This window comes from Dipodomys spectabilis, unplaced genomic scaffold (genome assembly GCF_019054845.1).
Source record: "Dipodomys spectabilis isolate Male_0828 unplaced genomic scaffold, ASM1905484v1 ptg000436l, whole genome shotgun sequence".
NCBI lineage: Eukaryota > Metazoa > Chordata > Mammalia > Rodentia > Heteromyidae > Dipodomys > Dipodomys spectabilis.
Genome location: NW_024871113.1, coordinates 2,734,669 through 2,760,936, shown reverse-complemented (window position 1 = coordinate 2,760,936; position 26,268 = coordinate 2,734,669). Strand labels below are relative to the sequence as shown.

General features: G+C 36.9%; 1 protein-coding gene across 3 annotated transcripts in view; it reads left to right on the top strand.

Annotated features, from left to right (window-relative positions):
- The window catches only part of Mapk10 (mitogen-activated protein kinase 10), a 317,866-nt gene that overhangs the window by 217,654 nt on the left and 73,944 nt on the right, over positions 1–26,268 (top strand). For 2 of the 3 annotated variants that reach the window (XM_042668407.1, XM_042668409.1), the window contains exons 5-9: positions 11,019–11,148; positions 15,337–15,395; positions 16,545–16,683; positions 17,556–17,721; positions 20,184–20,255. In XM_042668407.1, the coding sequence (XP_042524341.1) occupies positions 11,019–11,148; positions 15,337–15,395; positions 16,545–16,683; positions 17,556–17,721; positions 20,184–20,255 (566 nt within the window). The remainder of the gene's footprint in view (positions 1–11,018; positions 11,149–15,336; positions 15,396–16,544; positions 16,684–17,555; positions 17,722–20,183; positions 20,256–26,268) is intronic. The other variant, XM_042668408.1, reaches the window with a different exon arrangement.

Genomic DNA, 26,268 nt, shown 5'->3' with positions numbered 1-26,268 from the left:
AAGAACGAGGAGAGTACAGCTCAAGTTGTAGACTGTCTAGCAAGTGTTAAGTCACTGAGCTCAAACCCCAATATTGAAAATAAACTCTATTTGTATCATAAAGTTTTGAAAAATATAAATTATGCTTCTTTACCATTAAGAGTACATTAATCATTAGTTTAACCACTTAACAATTACTTATGCAGACATTTTTTTTTATGTTCACCATGCAAAACACACATGGCCCTGCCTTCAGGAAAATTAACAGTCAAGTAGTACAAGGACATGAGTTCTCAAAATTAAGCTAATTTAACTCTTGTAAAAAACATTATGAGGTACATTCTATTAGTTATTTTATTCACACTTTGCTAATCAAGAAATGTTCTTAATGCATTCTATAAATAAAACTAGCAGGATTCTCAGACAGAAGCTAATGTGTCAGAGCTGGCCTAATTTGGGTAGAATGAGACTCTGAGGATGAGAGGTGTGGAGAGGAGGGAGGAAGAGTTAATGTGAGAAGATGTGGAAGGGCCAGTAGCTTTAGTGACACACTGCCATTGAAATGGAGTTAGAAGAATATAGGTCAATTTGAAAATGTACATGAGATATAAAATCAGGCTGGTGCAGTGTGAGGCATATTAATAAGAAGATATTTCTAAGACATCCAGTGAGTTGTCATAGATAGTTATCTATGTCAACTAGGACTTTTGAGAAAGAGATCTAGAGATAAGTCTTAGTATCTTGAATAGCATAGTGTTAATATGTGCTTACATTATTCAAAATTTTATTCTTTTTTTAATTTAATTTTATTTTATTTGTGAACATACTGTACAGAGGGGTTACAATTACATGGGCAGGATAATGCATACATTTCTTACCAAGCATTGCAGCCTCCTCCTTTGTTTACCCTTCACCTCCCTTCCCAGCCTCCCCCCTCCCCCCCACCCAATCCTTCCCCCCCCCCCACCGACATTGTAAAGCTTGTTTTTGACATGACATTTTGTACTTCTCATTGTTGCAACAGGTCCACCTGAATCCTTAAACGGCTTGTTTGTCCCCATCTCCTCCACAAGTTATACTGACATCAAATATAGTGAAAGCGGGGTTACACTGTGGGGGAGGGACATACAAAGCAACAAAGAAATAATCTTATAAATGCATTAGAAACACATGCATGAAAGAAAAAAAACATTAAAGTACATATTTAAGGGTTCGTTTTCCTAACATCACATTATCTGACCTTTTCCGCTTGACTCATACATATACTAGATATTGCAAATAAGGGAAACCATGGGACCTATGTTTCTTTGGGCCTGGCTTACTTCACTTAATATAATTTTTTCCAAGTTTTTCCATTTCCTAACAAATGGGGAAATGTCATGCTTTCTGATGGAGGCATAGAATTCCATTGTGTATATATACCACATTTTCTTGATCCATTCATCTACTGAGGGGCATCTGGGTTGGTTCCATATCTTAGCTATGGTAAATAATGCTGCAATAAGCATAGTTGTGCTGGTAGCTTTAGTGTGGTCTTGTTTGTAAACATTTGGGTAAATGCCCAAAAGTGGGATTGCTGGGTCATAGGGGAGTTCTATGTGAAGTTTTTTGAGGAACCTCCATACTGCTTTCCAAAGTGGTTGAACAAGTTTCAAAATTTTATTCTTGATCTTTTACAATGCCCTCTACTTAATACACTTAAAACTGTGAAAGTAAACATTCAGTACTGGCAAATGTAATTCCATGCAATAAACCCTTGGAGATCCAGAGCTAAGTCCTTCAGGACTGGAGTCGTTAGTGATAAGCACATCAACTGGGTACCAGTAATTCACATCTGTAATCCTAGCTCCTCAGGAGGATGAGGTCTGAGAGTTTCCATTTGAAACCAGCTTCGAAAGAAAAAATAGGAGACTCTTATCTTCAAATAACCATTAAAAAGATGAAAGTGGAGCTGTGGATCAAGTGGTAAGAGCACTAAGTAGCCTTGAGCAAAAAATCTAAGGGACAGCTCTCAGGTCCTTAGCTTAAGCCCCCAGTACTGGCACACACACACACACACACACACACACACACACACATACACACACCACGTACACACACATTAGCACAACTTTAAGAATAGAAAAAGACATAATAAAAGGCAGTATATGCTAAATGCAGCATAATTGAGATACAAATAAACATTTCACAAATATTAATTTTATAAGTGTTGGACTAAAAGATAAACTTAGAGAAAAAGGGACAAAGGAAAAGCAGTAACAAAGAGTTTACTACATGAACAATAACTAGCACATGGGTTTAGAGGCAAGAGATGCTGGGAGTCAGTGCTAGTTAGCAGTATTAGTGATCGTATGAAAGAGGCAAACTGTAAGGCCAGAAACAATGAAGGAAGCTTAGAGGATGAGAAAGCAGGCCCTGGGGCTGTGTGATACAGATTGTTTTTATCATAATCACACTCCATTTGTGATTCTTGTGGCTCACTGAATGCATCAAACCAGTGTTATAGGTATCAAGAAACAGTACCAGCATGTGAGCCAATGAAACATCCTAAGGTTGTTAATTGTTTAATATTATTTATTTCTTTAAATTTTATTTCATTGTAAAGATGCTGTACAGAGGGGTTACAGTTATATAAGGTAATGAGTACATTTCTTGTCGAACATTTTTATCCCCTCCTTTGTTTTTCTACTACTATCCCTTCCCTCCCCTACCTCCTCCACGGCCCCCCTCCCCAGACCCTTCCCTCCCCTACCTCCTCCACCGTCTCCCTCCCCAGAAGTTGTAAAGTTCATTTCCAACATAGTGTTTTGTGAGTATCATTGCTGCAGTGGGTCATCCTGTGTCCTTGTTTCAGCATTTTGTTATTCCCCTTCTCTCCCCCAATTAGATATATGTATATACAAGATGCAGGGTATCAAAATCAAATACAATGACAAACAGGGAATATACCTTAGGGGGAGGAACATACAAAAGAAACAAAAAAATCACATACTAAATTAAAAACAACAATGATGACAAAAACCTCTTGTATTCATATCTTATATGGTCATACGTACATAGCTTTTGAGCTTTTCTCCTCATCTGACAAGATTATCCTAGATGTATAGTAATTATCACAAAATATGCTTAATTTTGGACACAGCACTTTCTCCCTTCAACTTCCTTTGAGAGTTAGTCTTACCGTTAAGACCAACACAAATAATGAATGCACTCAATAAGCTTGTCTCCTCAAATGATTCTGACATCATCCAGGCACTGATGCCCACTTGGGCTGCTATTCCAGTGAGGAAGCTTGTTAACATAAAACAAACATAAATCATTTGAACTCTATTACTAAAAAATGGTTGAAGGTGGTAATGAGACAATCACACTGGAAGGTAATTCCTTGGTTTGCCCCTTGGACAGTGTGAAAACTTCTTCAGTTAAAGCATGGTGACCATGAGCAGTGGCTTTGAGCATTATTTATTCCTGCTTGGAAAATTTCCACGGTAAAAGAGAAAAATAATTTCTATTATGGATGAAAAATGGTGCTATTGAAATGTATTTAAAATAGACTTACTGGGCTGGGAAGGTGGCTCAGTGGTAGAGTGCTTGCCTTGCATGCATGAGACCCTGGGTTCGATTCCTCAGCACCACATAAGCAGAAAAAGCTGGAAGTGGCACTGTGGCTCACGTGGTAGAACGCTAGCCTTGAGCTGAAGAGCTGAGGGACAGCGCCCAGGCCCAGAGTTCAGTCCCCACAGCCAATAAAATAAAATTAAATAAATAAAATAGACTTATTAAAATGTGAGACAAAAATATGAAATAAAAGTAGAAACAAAATGTTCATTTATTTATATTGATTACCTAGATATTAAAAATGGCATGAGAATAATAAGTTGTTCTTGTTATAATCTCACATGTTTTAATGAACTGAACATTATTAGCTTTCTCTGCTTGAATGTGGTTTCACAGTCATTGTTTTTCAATGTGCTTTTATTATCTTTGATGTTTTTGTGAATTTTTTGGATCATCAAATTTATATGTGATATCTAGTAAATTGAAATAATTGATACATGCAGTATATGTCAAGGCATTTTGTTTGAAAAATACTCTCTACAAGGGTTTAAGTACCTGGAAAGAACAAATTCTATTACACTGAAAATATCCTTAACCTTATTTTTGTATTTCAACATAAAAGCAATTCAGTCTTTCTTGTGATACTGATGTTTTTCTTCTATTCACAATTTCTTTAAGAAGTAATTTTATAGGACAGAACTTGTCAAATAAGTAGGCTGCTCTGAATCATATGCTGAGTTGAAATGCTGGGAAATGATCAATCTTTTTAATTATGTTCCAGACCTGTACAGAGTAAAAATACCCTGAAGATAGGAACTCTATCAAACTTGTACAGAACATAACATGAATGCATCCCCAAACTGAGAATTTTTTCAAAGGTTTAGCCTATTAAAATCTTTTAAAACCTATTTATTAAGTTAAAATTTAAACCTGTCCTCTCTTTGAGAAGTCATCATTTAATCAATTTAATTTAGTCAAATATGGGTTTCTAATTACAAATTTTGTTTTAACTATAGCTTTGAAACTTTGAGGTAATAGCTATTATATGAATCTTCGTCTGTGGACTAGAAACGTGATGGGTACTTTCAAGAGAGAATTTGGGGGCCTAGTGGTAGAGTGCTTGCCAAGCATGCATGAAGCCCTGGGTTCCATTCCTCAGTACCACATAAACAGAAAAAGCTGGAAGTGGCACTGTGGCTTAAGTGGTAGAGTGCTAGCCTTGAGCAAATGAAGCTCAGGGACAGTGCCCAGGCCCTGAGTTTGAGCCCCAGGACTGGTAAGAAACACACACACACACAAACCCCAAAAAACAGAGAGAGAGAGAGAGAGAGAACTTGGCTTGCCAAATAAGAAGTACACAAACATTGTGTGTGTGTGTGTGTGTGTGTGTGTGTGATCAAGGACCTTGCACTTTCTAGGCAGATGTGCTAACATTTGAGTTATATTCCCGACTTCCCGGCTTTCTTTGTTTTTTTAGTTAGTTTTTCAGTTAGAGTTTTAAATTTTTTCCCTGGGCTGAATTCAGACCTAATCTTCCTGCCTCTCTATACCCTCTGCACAACTGGGATCACAGGCATTAATCACAACTTGTGTCCTGTTGATTGAGACAGGATCTTGCTAACATTTTGCTCAGGTTAGTCTCAAAGCACAATCTTCATGATATTCATTTCCCACATAGCTGAGATTACACAGGTATAAGCCACCATGTTATTATTATTATTGCTCAAGTGATAACGTTCTTCTCATGATGCATAGGAATTTTTTAAACTATAGTATGTATGATTAAAACTATTTTAAATAGGAAAGGGAGGGGGAAAAAGCACATGATCACATAAATGCTTGTGTAAGAGGTTGTCTGTGGTTGCTCTAAGGTTCCGAGGAGACCCTGAAAAATTAAAGAATAAGACTTGCTAGCAGGAAGTATATGTACACGTGTTTATATGAGTGGATATAGGACATAAACATAGCTTTATAGCATGCCACAGCTAGAAAAATGACTGGAACAGAAGGACAGATGCCATATCTTTCTTTGAAGAATGACCATGGCGGTAGAGGAAGTGACTTGTATTCTAAGTCACCAAATTGATGGCAAGTATCCAGCAAATTTTCTGGCAAGCTTAAAAGAATGGTTTCTATTTTAATCTACATGACAATAGAAGGAAGAAAACTACTGAAGGAAATAAACAAAAATCTGTGGACTAAGATTTAAAAGTAAGCATGGTTATAGAGTTAAGAAAATTTTCAGGCATCCACCCATGTCTGGACAGCACCAGTATTGCCACTTTGCAGATATATTGCCAGACTCTTGCCAATAATTACTGAGGAATTACAAAAGATGGCTGGAAACAGAAACCTGGTCAACAGGCAGAGCTTTAATATAGTGAATCCGTGTCTATGAGATCATCGGAAATGTAGGAAATGGCTTTAGCTTAGGCTTCCTGGAAAGAACCCAGACACTGGCAGGTTGAATCACCAGGGCTGTTTCCTTCTCTGAACGTGTGCTTGGGACCTCTGGGTTGCCAGAACACGATCAGAGCTGATGTTAGAGAAACTGTGCACCTGTAGCCACTGCTGTTGTCATTCCCTGACACCGGAGTCTGTTCTGTGGACTGGAGCCTGGAGTCCACTGATGCCTCTGGTTCAGCTCCTCCCTTAGCCTGGAATCTGGATAATGACAGAAACTACTGCTTCAGAAGGAAATCTCATGTCTCCACTAGACTCATCTTGCCATCCACAATATATCAGAAGGTGGCCACTACCTGTACCTCTGCCTTCCCAACTTCTCATGGGGCATCTGTAAGCTTGTATTGGAATCCAGAATGCCAGCTGCAAAAGTATCAGGGAGGGTTGGGAAGGTGGCTCAGTGGTAGAGCGCTTGCCTTGCATGCCTGAGACCCTGGGTTCAATTCCTCAGCACCACATAAGCAAAAAGAAAAAAGCCGGAAGTGGCGCTGTGGCTCAAGTGGTAGAGTGCTAGCCTTGAGCTGAAGTGCTGAGGGACAGCGCCCAGGCCCAGAATTCAGGCCCCAGGACAGGATCCCTCCCCCCCCCCCCCCCCAAATAGTATCAGTGATTCCCCTTTAACTCTTGAGTTCTTTTTAATACAACTTCTGGTTCCATTCAAGGTGTCAAATGTTCAAAGAACTAACCTGCTACAATCCATTCAGTTATTTACGTGCACAGTTCTCATTTTTTTAGAGGAAAGAAAGATTTTTTGATCCATGTATTAGATTTAACATTAGTTAGAATAGATACCCTGTGAACTGCTTAGAAGCTTCTTCAGTAATCACTGGAAATAAGTTTGCATTAAAACAAAGGATAAAAAAAAACCCTGCTTTTTAAAGTAGATTAGAGAAATGTATGGTAAAGTAGGTTTGGACAAAGTTCCCTCCCCTAAATCTCTTTTGATTCAATGAGATAAACTTTGGAAATGGGATCAAGATAGTGGATCCAGCATGGAGCTGGTGCCTGTAATTCTAGCTACTTAGGAGGCTGAGATCTGAGGATCACAGTTTAAAGCTAGCCCAGGCAAGAAAGTCTGTGAGACTCTTTATTTCCAATAAACTACTTAGAAAAAGCTGTGCTATTTCAAGTGTTTCAAGTGCTAGTCTTAAGCACAAAGAGGTTCAGGGACAGAGCCCAGTCCCTGAGTTCAAGCTCCAGGAGCAGGGGGAAACAAAAGACAAATGATTAGTAGAAAAACTGTAATTAGTGGAAACTTCTAGAAACCACTAATTAGTTGATATGTGTGTAGCTGTTGCATAAACTGTAAGAATTTATACTTTATCTTGTCTTGCATTACATAATAAACAAGGAAAGGACTTTGAGAATCGCATTAGCCATTATTTATTGAGCATTCACTCTAGCTGAGGCTGTATGGATACATCACTAACTCTTTACAGCAATCTTGTCCAGTTGCTATTATCTCCATTTTAAATATGAGGGAAGAGATGCCACAAAGTGTAGATGTGTTGCCTGTAGCTACACATCTAATAGGCAGCAGAGCTGAGACTCCTACCTAAAACTGCCCAAGGAAGGAAAAATATCACACCTTTTCAGGGAGAAGATACCCCATGTGCTGTCTATCAAGAAACCCCAAATGATGGCATTTTCTCAGTTATTCCCCATAAGCTCAGGGCTAGATCAGTTGTCTTGCAGCACTCACCATGTCAGTGGTCATACTTTTAAACCAGATTGGATCAGTGTCACTAATGTCTCAAGTACAAACCAGATGGGAATTTGTTAAACGATGAACAGTGTAGCGGCTAACCATTATAGGAGGACTTTTCCATGCCATGTTCTCAAGACAGCCTGATGCACTGCAGGGTTGACTGCAGAGGTAACACTCAGCTCCCAGACCTGGACAGAGTGCTGTTAAATGGCTGCAGCTGCTGCTAGGATGTTTGGCTCACTGGATCCCTGCACCAGCCTGGAGGACGCTTTCTATTTGGCCAGCACTGCCATAATTTGTTCCTCTGACTCTATTTGCTTTTATGGTGGACTGCCATTTTTTTTAATGTATGTATATTAGTAATTTTAGCTAAGTCTTTTTTGCTTAAGATTTAGTCTTTCTCTTTAAGGAGACTGGCTGATTCATTTTTTGCTAACATAATTACTTAATTTGAGGAATATGTTTAATTCCTGTATTTCCAAGTTCACTTTGTGCATTGCCTATAAAATACACTTGGCTCTTTCCTTTACCTGCCATTGGTAGGATAGTAAGAACAAATACAAGAACTGAGGTATTCTATTGGAATTTTATTGTATGTATTTTTATTGTAAAAATACAGTACAGAGGGGGTACAGTTACATGAGTAAGGTAATTAGTACATTTCCTATCGAGCCTTGTTACCTCCTCCTTCGTTTTTCCCCTACCATCCCTTCCCTCCCCACTTCTCCAACTTACTGTCTCCAATATAGTGTCTTTCAATAGAGTCTCAGTGTTACTATGGGTTAACCTGTATCCTTATTTCAGCATTTTGTTATTTCCCTTTCCCTCCCCAAATTAGAAAAATGTATATACAAGATTCCGGGCACCAGAATCAAATACAGTGAAAACAGGGATTATTCCATGGGGGAAAGAACATACAAAAGAAACAGAAAAATCACATGGTACATTATAAATACATTAAAAACCACAGCAAGAAAGATAAAAACCACTTGTGTCTCTATCTTGGTGTTCATTTAGCTTAGCATCATCTTATGTGATCATATGTACATAGCTTTTCAGCTTTTCTGCTTGTCCTAGACATATTCCTAAGCACAAAGGTTTCAGAAGACAGCATTTATAACTAACAGCTCACTGTGGGGTGCTAGCATGTGATGTCATCATAAGAGAGAGCAGGACAGATTTAGTTGCATTAACAATGTCAGGTAGGATGGTTGAGTGCATGAGCAGATGAAAGGCTGAAGGAGTTGATAGTCCTGCTATAAGCCTCAATGTTTTATTTAGGGCAGGGTCCGCATTTGCAGAGACATTGACAGATTGGTGACTGTTCAGAGGAAACTAAGCAGATGGGAATGGGACTTGACAAATGGTAATGGGTGATATTTAGATTAAGAAAGGAGAGACTTGGGGGAAAAGTAAAGCTTAGAGGAATTTAGTGTTAACCCAAGAGCAGGAACTTTTTAATGGATTTAAAATATTATGGTCTGTTGTAATGAGCAGGAAATGCTTCATTTTGAGGTGCCCTGGAGGGCTAGGATTAGGAGTAATCAGTGGAAAGCATGGGGAGACAACATTGCTTGTTCAAGTGACAGACATCTCTGCTCTCAAAGCTGTCCAGTAACACAATGCACTGCCTCAGTACTCATTAATTCTATGGCCATGGAAGCACACAGCAGAAACAGGCCACACATTTGGTGGAGATATTTTGGAGAGAAGTAAAGAATGAATGGGAGCATGGAATTCTAAAACTTTATCCAACTTAAACTGTCTTTAGTTCAATACCAAGATTCATGCCACTGTAAACTCAATAGATCAGTTGCAGGGGGCTCTGGTTTTATATCCTTTCTGCCAACCAAATTTGCAGGGAGGGAAGTTAACATTTAATGAGTGCATTATTCATTGGAATAGCACGAAGAGCCTCTTTCATTTTTTCTTTTAGACCCATATATTACATATGACTAAAAACAGTAGCATATATTTAGATTTCATGGTAAGTTTTTATTCTCAGATGGCTGGAAAACTTCAAATGTTGGTATTAAATGCAGTCTGATTGATGGTTCTGAAATCTCTTCTGATCCTTATTTTGAGACTTGTTACTAGTAATGAGCATGCTTAGCTCATTAGCCAGCATGTTCTTTTCATTTTTTAAAAATGTACTTGGGATTGAACCCAAGGCTTCCTTGTATGCCAGGCAAGTATTCTACCACTGAGCTACATCAAATCATTTTATTTATTTATTATTAATTATTGTTTAATAATTTATGAAATTCTGTCTAGCTAACTTTCCTGGCTTCATACTCATGATCTCTTTCTTCTACATCCTGAGTAGGTGGGGATTGCAGGCATGTACCATTGTACCTGGCTCAGCCTGTGTTTCATGGCAATTAACACCTTAAAAGCCAGTTTCTAAGTGATACTTGTTGAAATCAACTCCAAGAAATGGAAACCAGAGGTTTTTTTTATTTTACTTTTTGTGGGTGTTTTTCTCCTTTTGTCATTGTTTATGACTTCTGTACATTTTAAGCTTGTATGATTTGGAGAGGGGACAGGGAAGCGTAGAAATGGTAGGACAAAGGGTTAACTAATTCAGCAGTGATACTCACTAGATACTCACTAGAACTATACAACTTGTGGGGAAGTGAGGTCAGGAGGGAAAAAACGGAGAAAATGAGGGAAGAGGTGACACTGTTCAAAAAGAAATGTATTCAGTACCTGATTTATGTAACTGTAACTCCACTGTACATCACCTTTACAATACAAATTATTTTAAAAAGTAGTTTCTATGACTGAGGAAAGTATAATACTCATTTAAAATAACTAAAGAAGCTAGGACATGTTATATCTTGAGAAATCTTCAATATTATATGTTAATCAATAAGAAATTCCAGCCCAGAGAGATGAAATGACTTGCCATAGTTGAATGGCCCATGGGGAATTTGAGCTCTTTCTTTTCTTCTTACCTATACTCAGTGACAGAACTCATCTGCTGTAGCATGATGTTTCACTCCTCCATCATCCTTGTCCTCTTCTTCCTCACTTTCCACCTTTAGTTTGTTTTGTATTGTTGCTTCCTTTCTTTCTCTTTCTCTTCCTTTCTTTCTCTTTTCCTCTTCTTCCTCCCCCTCGGCTTCTTCCTTTCCCTCCTTCTTTTCACTGATAATTTGCCGCCTGGTTGACATGTGATCTGAAAAGATGATACTTGAAGAGGATTCCAAAATATTATTATTTTTTTCCAATCAGTACTCTTAGCTAGGCTGATCAGGTTCCAAGTCTCGTTCGTTCTTAATTCTGGGTTGTTCTTGAATCTCTGCAGTGCTGCGTATGATGCTGTCCTTGACAGAAATGTGGCCATTAAGAAGCTCAGCAGACCTTTTCAGAACCAAACTCATGCCAAGAGAGCTTACCGGGAGCTGGTCCTCATGACGTGTGTGAACCACAAAAACGTGAGCTTCCATATTATTTTTAAACCGTTGGCAGTGGGAGGTTGTGAGACTGGGAGAAGAAAAATAGTGCCAACTTGTACTGTTTTTCTTTGCAATTTCTGCTTCTTGCTTATCTTGCCCATATGCTCTATTTGATTTTATTGTCCTCATGGTAGCTTCCTGCTTAGAAATCCTTTAAAAGCCATGTGGCATGGAGATGAATTTGATAGATATGTCCCTATTATCAAATTAATCTTATTTGATTGTCTTGCTCACATTAACCCACAAACAAAGCCACATTGTTTTATCAAACCACAAACAAAAGCAAAAACTGAAAAAAAAACTAAAGTCCTATAGAATGATATACTGTTTATTTGAAAATGAATAATTAGTAGATGAAGATGTTATTTGAAAATGAATAATTAGTAGATGAAGTTGTTTTCTTTGTCATGTTATCACCTTTTGTGTGTGGGCTATCGTATGCCAGCGGCTTGGCTTCTAACTGTTTAAGGTCCACACTGTATGTCAGACATCTTTGTGGTTCCAGGGTTGGGAATGAGGCAAATATATGTTTATAAAACACTTCAGAATGGGACCACTGGGAGCATGTTCCCCAGGGCACTCATGGCTAGATGACAGGTCTTTGTATTCTTTAATCTCATGCAAATTCTCTAGAACTCTCCTTGTGCTTCATTTTTTCTTAGGAAAGAGATATGGGAGATAATTCCCTTGTAATACTTTTCATAACTAAATTGTAACAAGTTTATTGAGCATTTTGTCACACAAATGTATAATAAAAATTATAAAGTATTATAAGTACAATTCAGTTTTTGTAACTCCCTACAAACTCCTTTAAGCTGAAATTGAAATATGAAATACCAAATATGTGAAATGGTATAGTTTCATAAACAAGAGATCCTCTCAGACAAATGAATGTTTCCAGTGGCACCAAGAAAGAAGCAAATAAAAGGTATGAGAGATCAGCTGAAAAATACACAAAATACAAAACCACAGATTCAGGCTCAGAGTCTCTTTTCCTCTATTTTTCTACTCCAATTCAGCCTTTCAATGTATGTTTGTTGAATGAATGAAATATGCCCTGTACAAGTCAAGATGCTTTTGCTGCTAGGGTCATAGCAGGAAGAAAACTAAGAAAAGGCATGGAAACATCCTGTATCCTCCCCCATTCTGCCCCTATTCAGAGCTCTACTTTTCCTGGCCAGAAAGGCAATAAAATAATAGTCAAATGTGTAGAATGTGAAAGGCTGATAAGCAAAGATAAACTTTTTGAAAACTACCAGTCGATATGGGGGTGAGATGTGGCTATTCTTTTCAATAGATGGACCTAGAAAACCCTCACTACAAAGGGAACTTTATCAAATCTGTACTCAATCCTGATATGGTCATGAAGGACTCCTAGGAAAGGTTGTAGAAAGGATAGAGATACACAGTTCTTAAGAGGAGTCACTGTATCAACCTATTCTCTTAGTATGTTAAATAAAAGCAGAAACCAGATTGGCTACAGGACTAGAGCAGAAAAAAACACATTCCATTTTCTTTACTGAAATAATGAGAATAATAAATGATACCCCTTTCCAAATAATTCCTAATGGAAGTAATAATTTTTATAATAGAATACCACCTTCTACCTTCTCTCTCTGTGTGTGTGTGTGTGTATGTGTGTGTGTATGTACACATAATTTTATTTTTCTAATATCAAGGTTTGAACTTAAGGTTTGAACTTGCTTGGCTTTGCTTACTAGGCTGAAGCTCAACCATTTATGTTGTACCTCCAGCCTGGGCTTTTGCTGGATAAAGGATGCTAGAGTCTCATGGATTTCACTTGGATTGGCTTCCAACTGAGATCCTCTAGATCTCGCCTCCTGAGTAGATAGTGCTAAGCCTACAAAGGCACACTGCCTATGTGCATCTGATCATACAAAAAATATTTATCAAAATGAAGTGGAAATGGAAATACACAAAAATAAAAATGTTAACAGAGTAAGTTTACTTCTAGTCAAATACAAATTCTATATAAATACTTGTAAAACTAAGGAAAGGACTGTTAGAATGCCAATCTTTGTTACTGAAGTTCAAAGTTAAGAAAAAAACAATAAAGCAGTCCCATTAAGTATGTAATAATAGATAAGAAAATCCTTTTAGACACGGAAAATTCCAGGAAGTAGTAATGGGTATGAGGGTGGGGGGTGATTAACATTGAATCATATCAGTTTGTGAAGGAATTCCTGCTGGAAACTACTGAACTTAATGATAAAATAGAGATAATATCCAAAGACAAGCCTTTAAATTGGATATTAGTAGGAATTAAAATCTATAAGGGAGCAAAGAAGGAACAGAGTAGATAATCTTAAAAGGGAATAAAAAAAGGTAAATATTTGAAATCAGGAATAGATTTTGGTATATTGTCTTTTAAAGCATAAAGCTTGATTTATTTGGAATTATAATGCTTGACAGATTTAAGTTACCTAGATTATCTACCAGGTGATAGTATATGTGCCTTGTGCTTTTTTTTTATTCACTAGTCTTGAGGCTTGAACTCAGAATCTGGGCACTTTCACTGAGGTCCATTTGTTCAAGGCTAGTGGTCTACCACTTGAGCCAGAGTGCCACTTCTGGCTTTTCCTGAGTAGTTTCTTGGAGATAAGAGTCTCACAGGCTTTCCTGTCTGAGCTGGCTTCAAACCATGAGCCTCAAATCTTAGCCTCCTGAGTAGCAAGGATTTCAGGCATGAGCCACCAGTCCTGGTTTTATAGCCCATTTTTAATCTAAACAAATATGAAAATTGTGTAAATTGAATTAACTTCATGAGATTGATCCGGTGATGCAGAACCAGATCCACTGTGAATCCTGAAATAGAAGATACACCACATAGTATTGAATACTCATCTCAGCTAAATGTACAGACCCACAGGCACTTCAATTACAAAGTAATTAAGTAGCAAAGGACTATTGCTTTTTTTCCTTCTGTTGATAAAGTCCAAATTGGAAAATTGATTTAAAAGATGAAATGTTTTAGGTATACTAGAAACTATTGAGTAGTATTACACATATTTCTCAGTAATTTCTGAACAAATGTAAAATCATCTTTCCCCCGAAAGCAGTCACTCTGCTTTTAGTCACTTCAGGTGTTCAAGTGTCACTTATGAACTCTACTAAGATTCACTGCTTCACACAATGAAGCTGTTTAGATTTTTAACTTGTACTTTGCCAACTTTTGCAAACTAGGTTTCTATAGACATGTTATAAGTAGATTGCTTTTAATGTCAATTCTGGGGCTTGAACTCAGGTCTCGGTGTTGTCCCTTAGATTTTTTTTTTGTTTGTTTTGCTTAAGGGTGGAGTTACACCTCTACTTCCATTCTTTTGTGGTTAGTTGGAGATAAGAATCTCACACAACACCAAACAATATCAAACAACATATTACCTCCTGAGTAGCTAGGATTACAGCCATCCACAGGCTACTGGCTTTATGTCTTTTTATTTTCATTGTCTACTGGCTCATCAATATATAATATTTAAATGGAAGAACAGTTTGAGTTATTTATGTATACAATTTATGTGGAACTGTGATAAAGGCTTTTTTTAAAATGTATTCTCAAAGACAAACTTCTTTATTACCAAATACACATAATAAATAAAGCAGGAAACATAAAGGTTAGAACTAAATTTAGGTATCTTTAAAATACATTTTCCATTAAATCCATTATTGATATTATTCACAATTCACCTCCCTCCTCCCCTACATACCACTGGAGTATTAATGTAAGCAATATTTGAATGTCAGATACAAGTGAAGGAAACTATAGTAGCAGTATCAATAATAACAATAACCTTGCATTTGGAGAAATACCATTTTGCTAAATCTGATCCAATGTTTAATTTTTCCTCCCATGCCAGGCCCAGTTCTGTGTCTTTCTATACAGACCCACACTAAAACAGAATAACAATTATGTCTCTGATTTCCTTCTACCTAAGAGTTTGAGGGGTTTGTTTTGTAACCTGAAGACAGATCTGTGTACTTTCTGAACACTCGGTTTTAGGTTCAGTGAGGCATTCTAGAAAACGTCTTAGCATTTCTGTTTTCCACCATTGCTCTAGCAAGCACCTGTCAGTTAGAATAAATGCATTTGTACTTTAAAAATAACTCTCTTTTCTCTTTCCTTTGTCTTTTCCATGCTATTTCTTCCAGATTATTAGCTTATTAAATGTCTTCACACCCCAGAAAACACTGGAGGAGTTCCAAGATGTGTAAGTAACAACAAAACAAAATTCATGTTGGAAGGTCTCACTGGAATAGCTCAAAGGGAAACAACAAAAAGAAAAATCCCTTGTGGAGATCCAGGGAAGAAAGAGGTAGAGCTAGTGCCAGATCAGTGACAGGAAAGCAAGTTCTGTGGTGGGATCACTTCCTGCCTCCTCCTGGCCTTATGATGCAGTGTACTTCATTGTTCTATGCTCTTGGCTCAATCAGGGAATGCTTGTTACTTATTTATTATTAATTGACTTGGTGAGCTTTCTAAGGGGAGTCTGTTCACTTGGCGGAATATTAAAGGGATATGATAAACATCTTTATTCTTCATGCCCATTTTTTTTGTGGTGCTTTTGATTTTGTACAAAAAGAATCTGCCTAGATTTCTATGTTTCTTTGTATGTCCCTCCCCCACGGTATAACCCCTGCTTTCACTGTATTTGATGTTGGTATAATTTGTGGAGGGGAAGGGAAAAAAAACAAATTGTTTAAATAGGGATACAGGTGGACCCATTGCAACAAGGAGATGTACAAGATGTTATGTCGAAAAATTAACTTTACAACTTTGGTGGGGGTAGGAGGATCGGGTGGGGGGAGGTGGAGGGAGTATGGAAGGGATGGGAAGGGGAAACAAAGAGGAAGCAACAATGCTTGATAAGAAATGTACTCGTTATCTTGCCCATGTAATTGTAACTCCTCTGTACGGTATTTTTACAATTAAAACAAAACAAAACAAAACATAAAGACAATAAGAAGAGGAGAGGAAGTGATTTCCCAGCATAGTGCCTGTTTGAACACACTGTTTCATTTTGTGGAAGTAGCTGTCCTGAAGGCTTATCTTTTTATAATCTTAATACTCAGGAAGGAGGTAAGAGAAGACAGGGAAAATACAACCCAAGATGATGGTGGAAAGTATATGGATATGAACTACACACTAATAAATGGTGCCTACAGGAAAACTCTAGTGGTAGAGTTGCTACAAGGTAGCACATATACCATGCTTGGAAGTTTTTTCTACTCTTGATTCCATCAAAGGCAGAACTAGGAAGTGTAGAAAGCGTACATCTATATAGAAAGGTGTTCTTTCTTGATCAAAAGATTTCGTAGATTTTGTGCACTGGAACTAATGTTGTGGATTTACCTTCTAGTTACCTAGTAATGGAACTGATGGATGCCAACTTGTGTCAAGTGATTCAGATGGAATTAGACCATGAGCGAATGTCTTATCTACTATACCAAATGCTGTGTGGCATCAAGCATCTCCACTCTGCTGGAATTATTCATAGGGTAAGAACACTGAATTACAAGTCAAACTCTGTGGGAGAAGAAATTGAAGAACTTTAGATCATTTCTTTTATGCATGAAGACATGGTCAAGCACAACATAATTCCTCATTCCTTTGACAATAGAATTAGCACCCATTTGACTAATATGCCCTAGCTATTCTGTGATTGACTATGTGTGGCATTATGTTTCAGCCCCTTGAGAGTCAGCTTCTAAGAAGCCCATGTTTTCTAGCAACTTGATGGGCAGCAGCTCTGCTGGAATAAGATAGTTCATACCCACTGTTGATTTCTGACAGCATGACCTGATTCTTTGTTAGGTCTAGAAAGGAAATAGATATAAAAGATTTTATTCTCTAAGGAGAAACCCAGGAAATGACAATAAGTGATATGTCCTTTTTGTCTAAATTATTTTTGGTGAGATGAGTCTAAATTGTAACAATGATAATGCTGTTTTCCTTTGGATTTAAAGACTTTACTGAAGATTTTTTGTGGTTGTTATTGTTGTTGGTGGTGGTCATGGAGCTTCAACTCAAGCCCGGGATGCTGTTCCTAATGCTGAAGGCTAACACTCTACCTCTTTGAGCCATAGCCCCACTTCTGGTTTTCTGTTGATTAATTGGAGATAAGAGTCTTACAGGCTTTTACTCTGTGGGCTGGCTTTGAACCTCAATCCTCCCATCTCAGCCTCCTGAGTAACTAGGATTGCATGCATGCACCACTAGTGCCCAGCTGAAGATATTTTTAACCTGAAACTAATTTTAATTTTTTTGTAGCAGTTATTATCTTCAAAACTGTCCTGTTGATTGAGTAGAGGAAGCCTATGAGTGCCATTGGAGACTGGCTTTGAATTTTTTCCTTTGTTGCTGTTGTCAGGATTTAAAGCCAAGTAACATTGTAGTCAAGTCTGATTGCACATTGAAAATCCTCGACTTTGGGCTGGCCAGGACCGCGGGCACCAGCTTCATGATGACTCCGTATGTGGTGACGCGTTATTACAGAGCCCCTGAGGTCATTCTGGGAATGGGCTACAAGGAGAACGGTAGGGATGCTTCTGAGTTTCCGACGCAGATGGATGCATGCTTTCCATAGCCAGGAGTAATGCTACCTTTCGTACATACAGACTTGTCAAAAATAGAGCTGCCAGCTTTCAGTTTGGCTTTTAAAATTACTGCTTAGAAGAATCACTCATTAAAAATGTGAAAGTTGCTTCTAAGAAGTAAGCCTTGCTAGCTAAAATGTTATAAATGGCATGTGGGTAAACATCCAAGTGCATACTGATAAGCATACACGCTATAGAGATTGAGAATAATTGATTGGAGTTGCAGTTCAGCTCAGTGAGTTTGAAAATAAGAAAAATTCCATTTTAACCATTTGGTGTTTTCATAATATCTTAGAAGGATGGCTAGAGCTATTAAAAAAGACTAGCAGGAAGATCACATACTTTTGAAGTAAAGTTCTCCATGAGCACTAATGGAATACAGAAGAACCTTCCAAATTATTTAATTGCTTAAGCAGGATAAGAATTTCCTAAGGTGTTTTATAAATAATATCTGTGGTAGCAAATAATTTTTAATCCAGAAATTATAGAAAGGAAAAAGTATTAGATCTTACATTGCCAGTTTCATAAAAAAAAATCTAGTAGACAGGAACACTTTAATGGAATAGAAAGAATCTTCAAAATGTTCAAACTTGACTTTAGTTACTCCAAACAGAGGATTTATAAAATATCTGTTAGGAAGCACCGAAATATATTATTTTATCCAGAAAATCTTTTGTAAGTAATGTATCATAATAAAAATGCATCTTAGAGCTTAAAGATAGTTTTGTTAGAGTTGTATATCTATACTTAACGTGCCTTTCATACCAGTTTTTCTATTCTATTTAGTTTGTAGCATATAGAATTTTATAGGATTTTTTCTAAATTCCTATAGAATATTTTTCATTATCTATTTATGTATACGTGCTACAAGGTAATTTTATGAAAATTCCTTTCTCACTGAAGTTAAAAAAATTATGTGTCTACTTTCAGAGTAGACACCAATATTTGTATGCAGTTCATAGAGGACAGGAAGGTCAGCTCACCTTGGGGCAAGTGTCATAATTCTAGCACCTTTTGACTTGAAAGAAACTCTTGCATATGTTATATACAAGTTATCTTATAAGAAGAAAAGGAGAATCCATGAGAGAAAAGCCATGGAGCAAGGGGTGCTATTATCAACAATTTATTTCATAATGTAGAGAATAGAGAATTTTGAATGTTCCCTGTCAAGGTGATGAATAAACTAATTGCCCTAATTTGATCATTATTTTATGCACACATGTATTTAATGTACCCTATGAATGAATCCAAGGACTATGTATCAACAGAAGAAAAGGATATACAAGAGGGTAGGGATCTGAATTTACCTATTCTGGCTTTTCAGATCTTTGCCTCAGAGACAGTAGGTATTCAACCTCCCTTACCTTGCTTGACTAGGAAGGGTAGCAAGTAGGTCATTGGCTTCTCTAGGTGCATGGAGAAGGGGAGCCCAGTACCCCTGGCTGTCCTCCCTCTGAGCAGAGGAAGGTTATCATGCAGAAGAACCTGCTTGCTCCTGCATCAGGCATGCCCGCCTTCCCTGTGCACCTCATCCTGCATTCCTTCCCACGAAGTAACTCAGCCTCATGTTTGTGCCCCAATATTCTTTTGTCTTTAATAAAAGGAGAGATGGAAGATGGTCAGTACCGTTAAGATAAGGTGAATCATGTTTGGTTAACAAGCATGACAACTGGCAAAGACATACATAGTTAATATGTTTTAAAATTTATAATATCTTTTTTCACTATCTGTCAATTACTTCTAAAAATCATGTACTAAAATCATCATTTATTATTTCTCCCAAAATTATTTCAAATGGATATAAAGACTGATGTTTATTTTGAAGGGAAATTTCTGAAGGAAAATGAGGTCTCAATTTCTAGGGATTCTAGTTCTTTTTCCTGCAAAGAAAGTATGGCATTAACCATTTCAAGTTTTTTTTTGGGGGGGGGGTCAAATATTTACTTATTTTGAATAACAAAAAGATGCTATTGCCTTCTTTTCTATTCTCCATAGCTGGATGGAACAGAAAATAGAGCAACCACTTCTGCAGGTTGATTCAGATTTTTTTCCCCTGTGTTCAACAAACAGTATCAAACCCTTTTTTGTGGCTTTTGGCCATTGCCTATGGTGGCTTAATGACTGCTTTTCCATCTCAGCTATGTCAACAGTGTGTAAAGAGGCAGCCTTAGGCATCTATAAAGTAATGCTTTTTAAAAAAAAATATTCATTTGAATTCCCATACTAGACAAAGTGTTAAGAGTATAGTGCTGGTTTTAATTCACTTTTTGGCCAATGTTTTCTGGGAGTTGAAAGTTGTACCTACTAATCAAGCTGATATTTTTCCTCCTCCTTCAGAAGTCAGTCCTTTTAGTTAACTTTGCTCTCCTTCTTTCCTCCATTTTCTGTCTCTCCTGTTCTAGTGGATATATGGTCTGTGGGATGCATTATGGGAGAAATGGTTCGCCACAAAATCCTCTTTCCAGGAAGGGACTGTATCCTTATACCTTTGCCTGCAGCTTTACCTATTTTGTTTCTGTGCCCTTAAAACATGTAATGATTTTGCCAGGAGATGAAAGATAGAAGCAAAAAGTTGGTAAGTGCTGTAATGGTAATAAAAACCCCTATAATTCCTGTAATATTGCCAGTACTGCAGACTACCTACCACCATGATTGCTCTTAATTAAAATTTCAATAGGGTTTTTCTTCCTTAATTACTTTCTTGCCTGTAAGTCAAAACAGCAATACCAGAGACCCCTCTGACCCGATGAATAAAATATAGCTTTGTAATTAGCAAAATAAGTCACTATTCGCAAGTCATTTGTCAACTCCAGTCTAAGACTATTCAATGCTTCCAAGCATGTAGACTGTGTGGATTTTCTCCTTGCTGGCAACTAAACTTCTGTCTATGGCTTCATTGATTTGAATTACTCTTGACACTTAGCCTTAACTAGGTCGAGGCAGCATATCTTCCTAAAACATGAATCTCCACACTATAAAAAAATCATAATTATTATTCAAATTGCCACAGGTCAGGTGAGTTTAAAATAGGCTTTGCTCATTTGACTTCAAGATGTGATAGGTAAGTAGTAATTGCTTTCCCAGCCAAGGTTAGAATTTTACAAAACAGTGTAAACTTGAGTTCTACCTTTCGGTAGATCCCATTAGAAATATCTTAATGGTATGTATGAGTTGGAATTACAAACTAAGTAGCTATATTTTGGAAATGGTGAAAAATGCCTTGTCTAATAAAGTATACTTTTGGGTTTATACTATATAGATAATAGAGTTTACATATGAACAGAAGATTGAACTTCTATAAATACAGGAAAACTCAAACTAGTGAACATGCACACAAATCTAATAACAATTTGAACAATAATAGTGCAGGATAAATTCAATATTACAACTACATATGAATTGGTTTTGAAATTGGCAATAAGAAATTGTTTCACAACTCTATTAGCCCTTTCATTTGAATATGGAAATTCTATAAGGCAACTTTTTATTTATGTTGTTCATTTATATTTTTGGTGGTACTCAGGGCCTCACATTTATTAGGCAGGCTCTCTTCCACTTGAGCCTCCTCCCTCACTTCTGCCCCTTTTTGTCTGCTTTTGTTATTTTTCAGAGAGGATCTTACGCTTCTTGCCTGTGGTTGGCCTAGGACTGTGATCCCTCTGCTCATTCTTCCTGCATAGCTGGGTTACTGACACATACCAGCATGTCCCACTTGTGGATTCTTCCTGACTGTATTGTCTGAACTGAACCACAATCTTCCCAATTTCACCTGAGTAGCTAAAGGTCACTAAGCAGCCTTTTTATTGTGCAAGGAATATTATGACTATCATTTTAGTAGATAAAAACACGACTTAAGAAGTTGATGTGAATATGAAATTGCGTTTAATACAGGCACTGGTAGCTCACACCTGTAATCTTAGTTACTCAGGAGGCTGAGATCTAAGGATTGTATTTGAAACCTTCCCTGGCAGGAAAAAACTGTCAGTCTCTTATTTCTATTTCTTATAGCCTAAAGCTATAAGGGGAGCCTTGGCTCAAGTGGTAGAGGTAGCCTTGAGCACAAAAGCTTAGAAACAGTGCCAGGCCCCTAGTTGGAGCCTCAGGACCATAACAAAAAAAGGAAAGAAAGAAAGAAAACAGAAAAAGAAAGAAAGAAAACAGAAAAAGAAAGAAAGAAATAATAAAAGAGAAAGAAAGACAAAAAGGAAAGAAAGAAAAAAGAAAGAAAGAAAGAAATAATAAAAGAGAAAGAAAGACAAAAAAGGAAAGAAATAAAGAAAAAAGAAAGAAAGTGAGAGAGAGAGGGGGAAGGAAGAAAGGAAAGAAGGAAGGGAGAGAGAGAAAGAGAAAGAAGAGAAGAAGGAAGGCAGAAAGAAAGCAGGGAAAGAAAAAAAGAAAAAATGAATTTAAATAGGCATTTTTTTTATTCTGGTGGACATTGAGATATTCTCTAAATTCCATTGGTATTTATAATAGTAACCTTCAGCTCTTCACTGTCCAATAAAGGAACACTAGTCACATGTTCGACACTTAAATTTGAGAATGAATTGTTGGACGTTTAATGTATCAAAGTGCATTCTGATTTTTGAAGACATAAAAACACATTGTAAACGTTATTATGAATTTTATACTAATTGCCTGTTAAAATAATATTTTTAAAAGACCTTGGACTAAAAACATATACTACTAAAGTCAGTTTTACCTATTTCTTGAATATGAATATTAGTCAAGTTAACTTTTCAAATCAGCTTGTGTTGGGGGTGGAGGGAAGGGTTACTATCTTTAAGTGGTTGTACAAAGGAGTTACCATTTAGGGGCTGGGGATTTAGCCCAGCCCGGTGTGCACAAGGCCCTGGGTTCAGTCCTCAGTCCTGAAAAAAAAAAAGGAGTTACCATTTAACAAAGAAGTTTATGAATAGATCTTGATCAGTGCCACCCCTCTCAGCATTCACCAGTTCACCCAGTTCACCCCTACCCAAACCTTCCCTCACTCTTCTTAATTTTGCAGGATATACATTGGAGTTTTGCATTCTTCTCTTCTCTTCATTTATCCACCCTTTTCCCTTGACCCCACCCCACCAGTTAAATAATATAATTCCTTAGGAAGGCAAAGCCAAAATTTAGTTAAAAAAACACAGCTAGTTTTTATGGCTTCAAGTTTTTCTTTGGATAGTGCTGGTCTAGAACAGCCAGTCTTTCATCCATCATCAGTCTTCAAGTCTGAAATCATCATTCACTTCATGATACTTATCTATAGTTGAAGTATCATTTTCACTATCAAATTTCATGTGTTAACTTGGGAAAATACCTTTTAAGTGAGCCATTCATAATGCAGAGATGAATTACTGGTAGGGTTGATTTGAATGATATTATAACTCACACTCAGATTTAAATGAACTGAACTCATTCAAAAGCAGGAATTATTTTCTCTGTGCTTTTGCCTTTGGAGTCATGCATTTCAAACAAACAAAGGAGGCCAGCCAATCAGTACCCATTGTCATGAGGCACAACCGCATGTCTGCAGTCTGCTTGCTAAGGGGAGAGGGTGGCTGCTGCTAATGGTCATCTTGTGTCCACACAACAATGATGATCTCTGATAGTTCATTTAGTTGTCTAGGCATTTATTAGGGCTGTTTTTTATTCTGATAGCCAATTTTTTTAAAAAACTAAAATTAGCGAAAAACTAAAACATTTTATTTTATCATCGAGAATACTTCGCTCTTCCAAATTTTTTTTCAGGTTTTTTTTTCTTTCCTTTTATTGTAGTTTGCTTTAGAAAGTATTTGGAACTGAAATGAAAACATGCAAAGATCAATCTATAAATTTTTTATCATTGGTAGATGTGCTCCTAGAATCAATCTCCAATATAACAAGAAAAACAAAGTGTGAAATTTTGCATTTTGAATTCTGTTGTTTCAGGAGATAGTTATACAGAATGATAGTCTTTCATGCTGAGAGCAACATCTGTTAACAAGCCAGAGGACCTACAAGTGAAAGGGAGATTACAAAAAGACATTGTCAGTGGAAAACTTTTGTAGCTCATTTAAGTTTTGTTTGCATATGGGAAAATAATTTCCAATGAAATGAGTTACAGAAAATTCTGTCTTAGAATATTTCCCTTTGGATTCAGGTTCTTAGTGCATATTTTCTGTAATTAGAATTATAATGTAGATTTTAAGTCATGATGACATTTGAAAAATAAAGCCATTGAAATCCTTATTAATAAAGGGATGTGCTTTGTGGATTTTGAGCAGAATTGTTTCATTAATCTTTAAATAAAATTATTATCATTTCATGAGTAGAGCTTGCTATCAACAGTAGAGAGATCAGACAATTGAGCTTACTTCATAACCTATAGCACTCAAACACAAGAAGTGTTATTAATAGGGAGAAGACACATGCTAATATTTTAGCATATTCTATTCTCATTTACTAGGAGTAAAACCAAAGTTTTATATGTTAACTGATGCCTAGATTACATCAAATATTCAACAGATTTGTTAGAAGCACAAGATTTTTATTTGCATTTTGCATTATTGAGTTAGTTAATAATTATTTAACATTGACAGTAATAATAAATTATTCTGAGACTACAAAATATTGTGATAATATTTTGTCATTATAATCATTACTCCTCAGTCCACTTTACAATTTGAACCCTAAGTAAAAATACTACACTATCTTTACAAAACAAGAAATAGTATGAGATTGTCTTTGATGAATGAAGCTTTTACTTAACACTCAATTCTGAGAAGCATGGTGGGAATTTCCTGGTGATTGATGATCCAGATGACAGCATTGAGTGATTTATTGATTAGTAAGTCAAAGTGTTTACTAAATAAATTCTTTTTTGTGTGCTGGTCTTGTGGCTTGAACTCAGGGCTTAAGTACTGTACCTGAGATTTTTTATTTTCTCAAAGCTAGCATTCTACCATTTGAGCCACAGCTCCACTTCTGACTTTTTGGTGGTTAACTGGAGATAAGAGTCTCACAGATTTTCGAATAAAAGCTAAACATAGGGCAATGTAAATAATATGACATGGTACTTACCACCATTTATAGTTTCTCTTTCTTTGGTTTCAGTTACTTATGATCAGCTGAAATCAAAAATTATTAAATGGAAATTTCTAGAAAAAAAAAAAGAGTCTCACAGATTTTCCTGCCCAGGCTGGCTTCATTTTGCAACCTTCAGATCTTGTCCTCCTGATTAAGATTATAGACATGAACCACTGTTGTCTGGCAAGAAATTTTAAATATTTCATTTTCATCCATTAGTTTGCTAATGATTTTAATATTCAAAATAATGCTTTTATTTATTTTTATTGAATAAAGAGTTTTAAAATAATGCACATACTCTTACATGTTAAATTATCACAATAGCTTTATGATAATACATATTTCCTGGTGTCTTTGTTGTCATAGCATATTATATATGTAGTCTTCCTAAAAGTTCTTCAACCAGTGAAGTATGTCAAGTAGAGGATAATAAATACATTAAGTCCATTATTCTCTTGACTGAGTGTCCTCCACCCAGAACTTTTTCATTCCAATAGTTAACGAGTAAAGCATTTTCCTTCCTCTGCTCACCCCAAAGCACATTTGAGTGATAATTAACGTTTGATTATCAGACTCCTGTAGTTGCTGTTTATTTTCACATACTCATTTTTTGTTGTTGTTATTGTTTTTGTTGGTGGTGGGGTCTGCTCTGGGCCTGGGTGCTGTCCCTGAGCTCTTCAGCTCAAGGCTAGCACTCTACCACTTGAGCCATCACCACTTCTAGCTTTTTTCTGCTTATGTGGTGCTGAGAAATCGAACCCAGGGCCTCATGCATACAAGGCAAGCACTCTACCACTGAGCCACCTTCCCAGGCCCTATTTTCACATACTCCTTTAAAACCTTTATTTTTTTACATACATTCTCTCAACCTTATTTTTTCCCCATTCTATTTCTTCTTCCTCTCTTCATTAGATTTTCATGTGCACATGATGTATGTTACCAGTTTTTTTAGGGATACTGACAGACCTTTATAATTCTACCTTTGAACAGAGACTTAAGATAATGTGTTGTTGTTAATTAAAAGTGTGGGTTTTGAAGCATGAAATTTCCAAAGAAAGGTTCTGATTTTGAAAGAACAATTGCAACTTTTTTGCTGTTGGATTTAGGAACATTCACTGACACAACAGTTATGACAGCCCATTACCTGAATCTTGTGCTAAGTGAAAATACAATGATGGTAGGGACAAAAGAGGGAAGGTAGTGTGGCTTGAGATAGCCACACCTTTCCTAAGTAGGAGAGACATTTTCTCTTTGTTGGCTAGAATCTCTTTTGTTAGCTTGCATTATGTCAACAGCCCAGGGCCAGGGGCCTGGTGGAATGGAGGGGTGGAGTTCTAGGGAGGGGGGTGGAGCTAAGCAATTTACTAGGAGAAAAGATATATTTTGGCTCACAGCTTCAGTGGTTTCATCTTAAGGTTCGTTAGCTACATT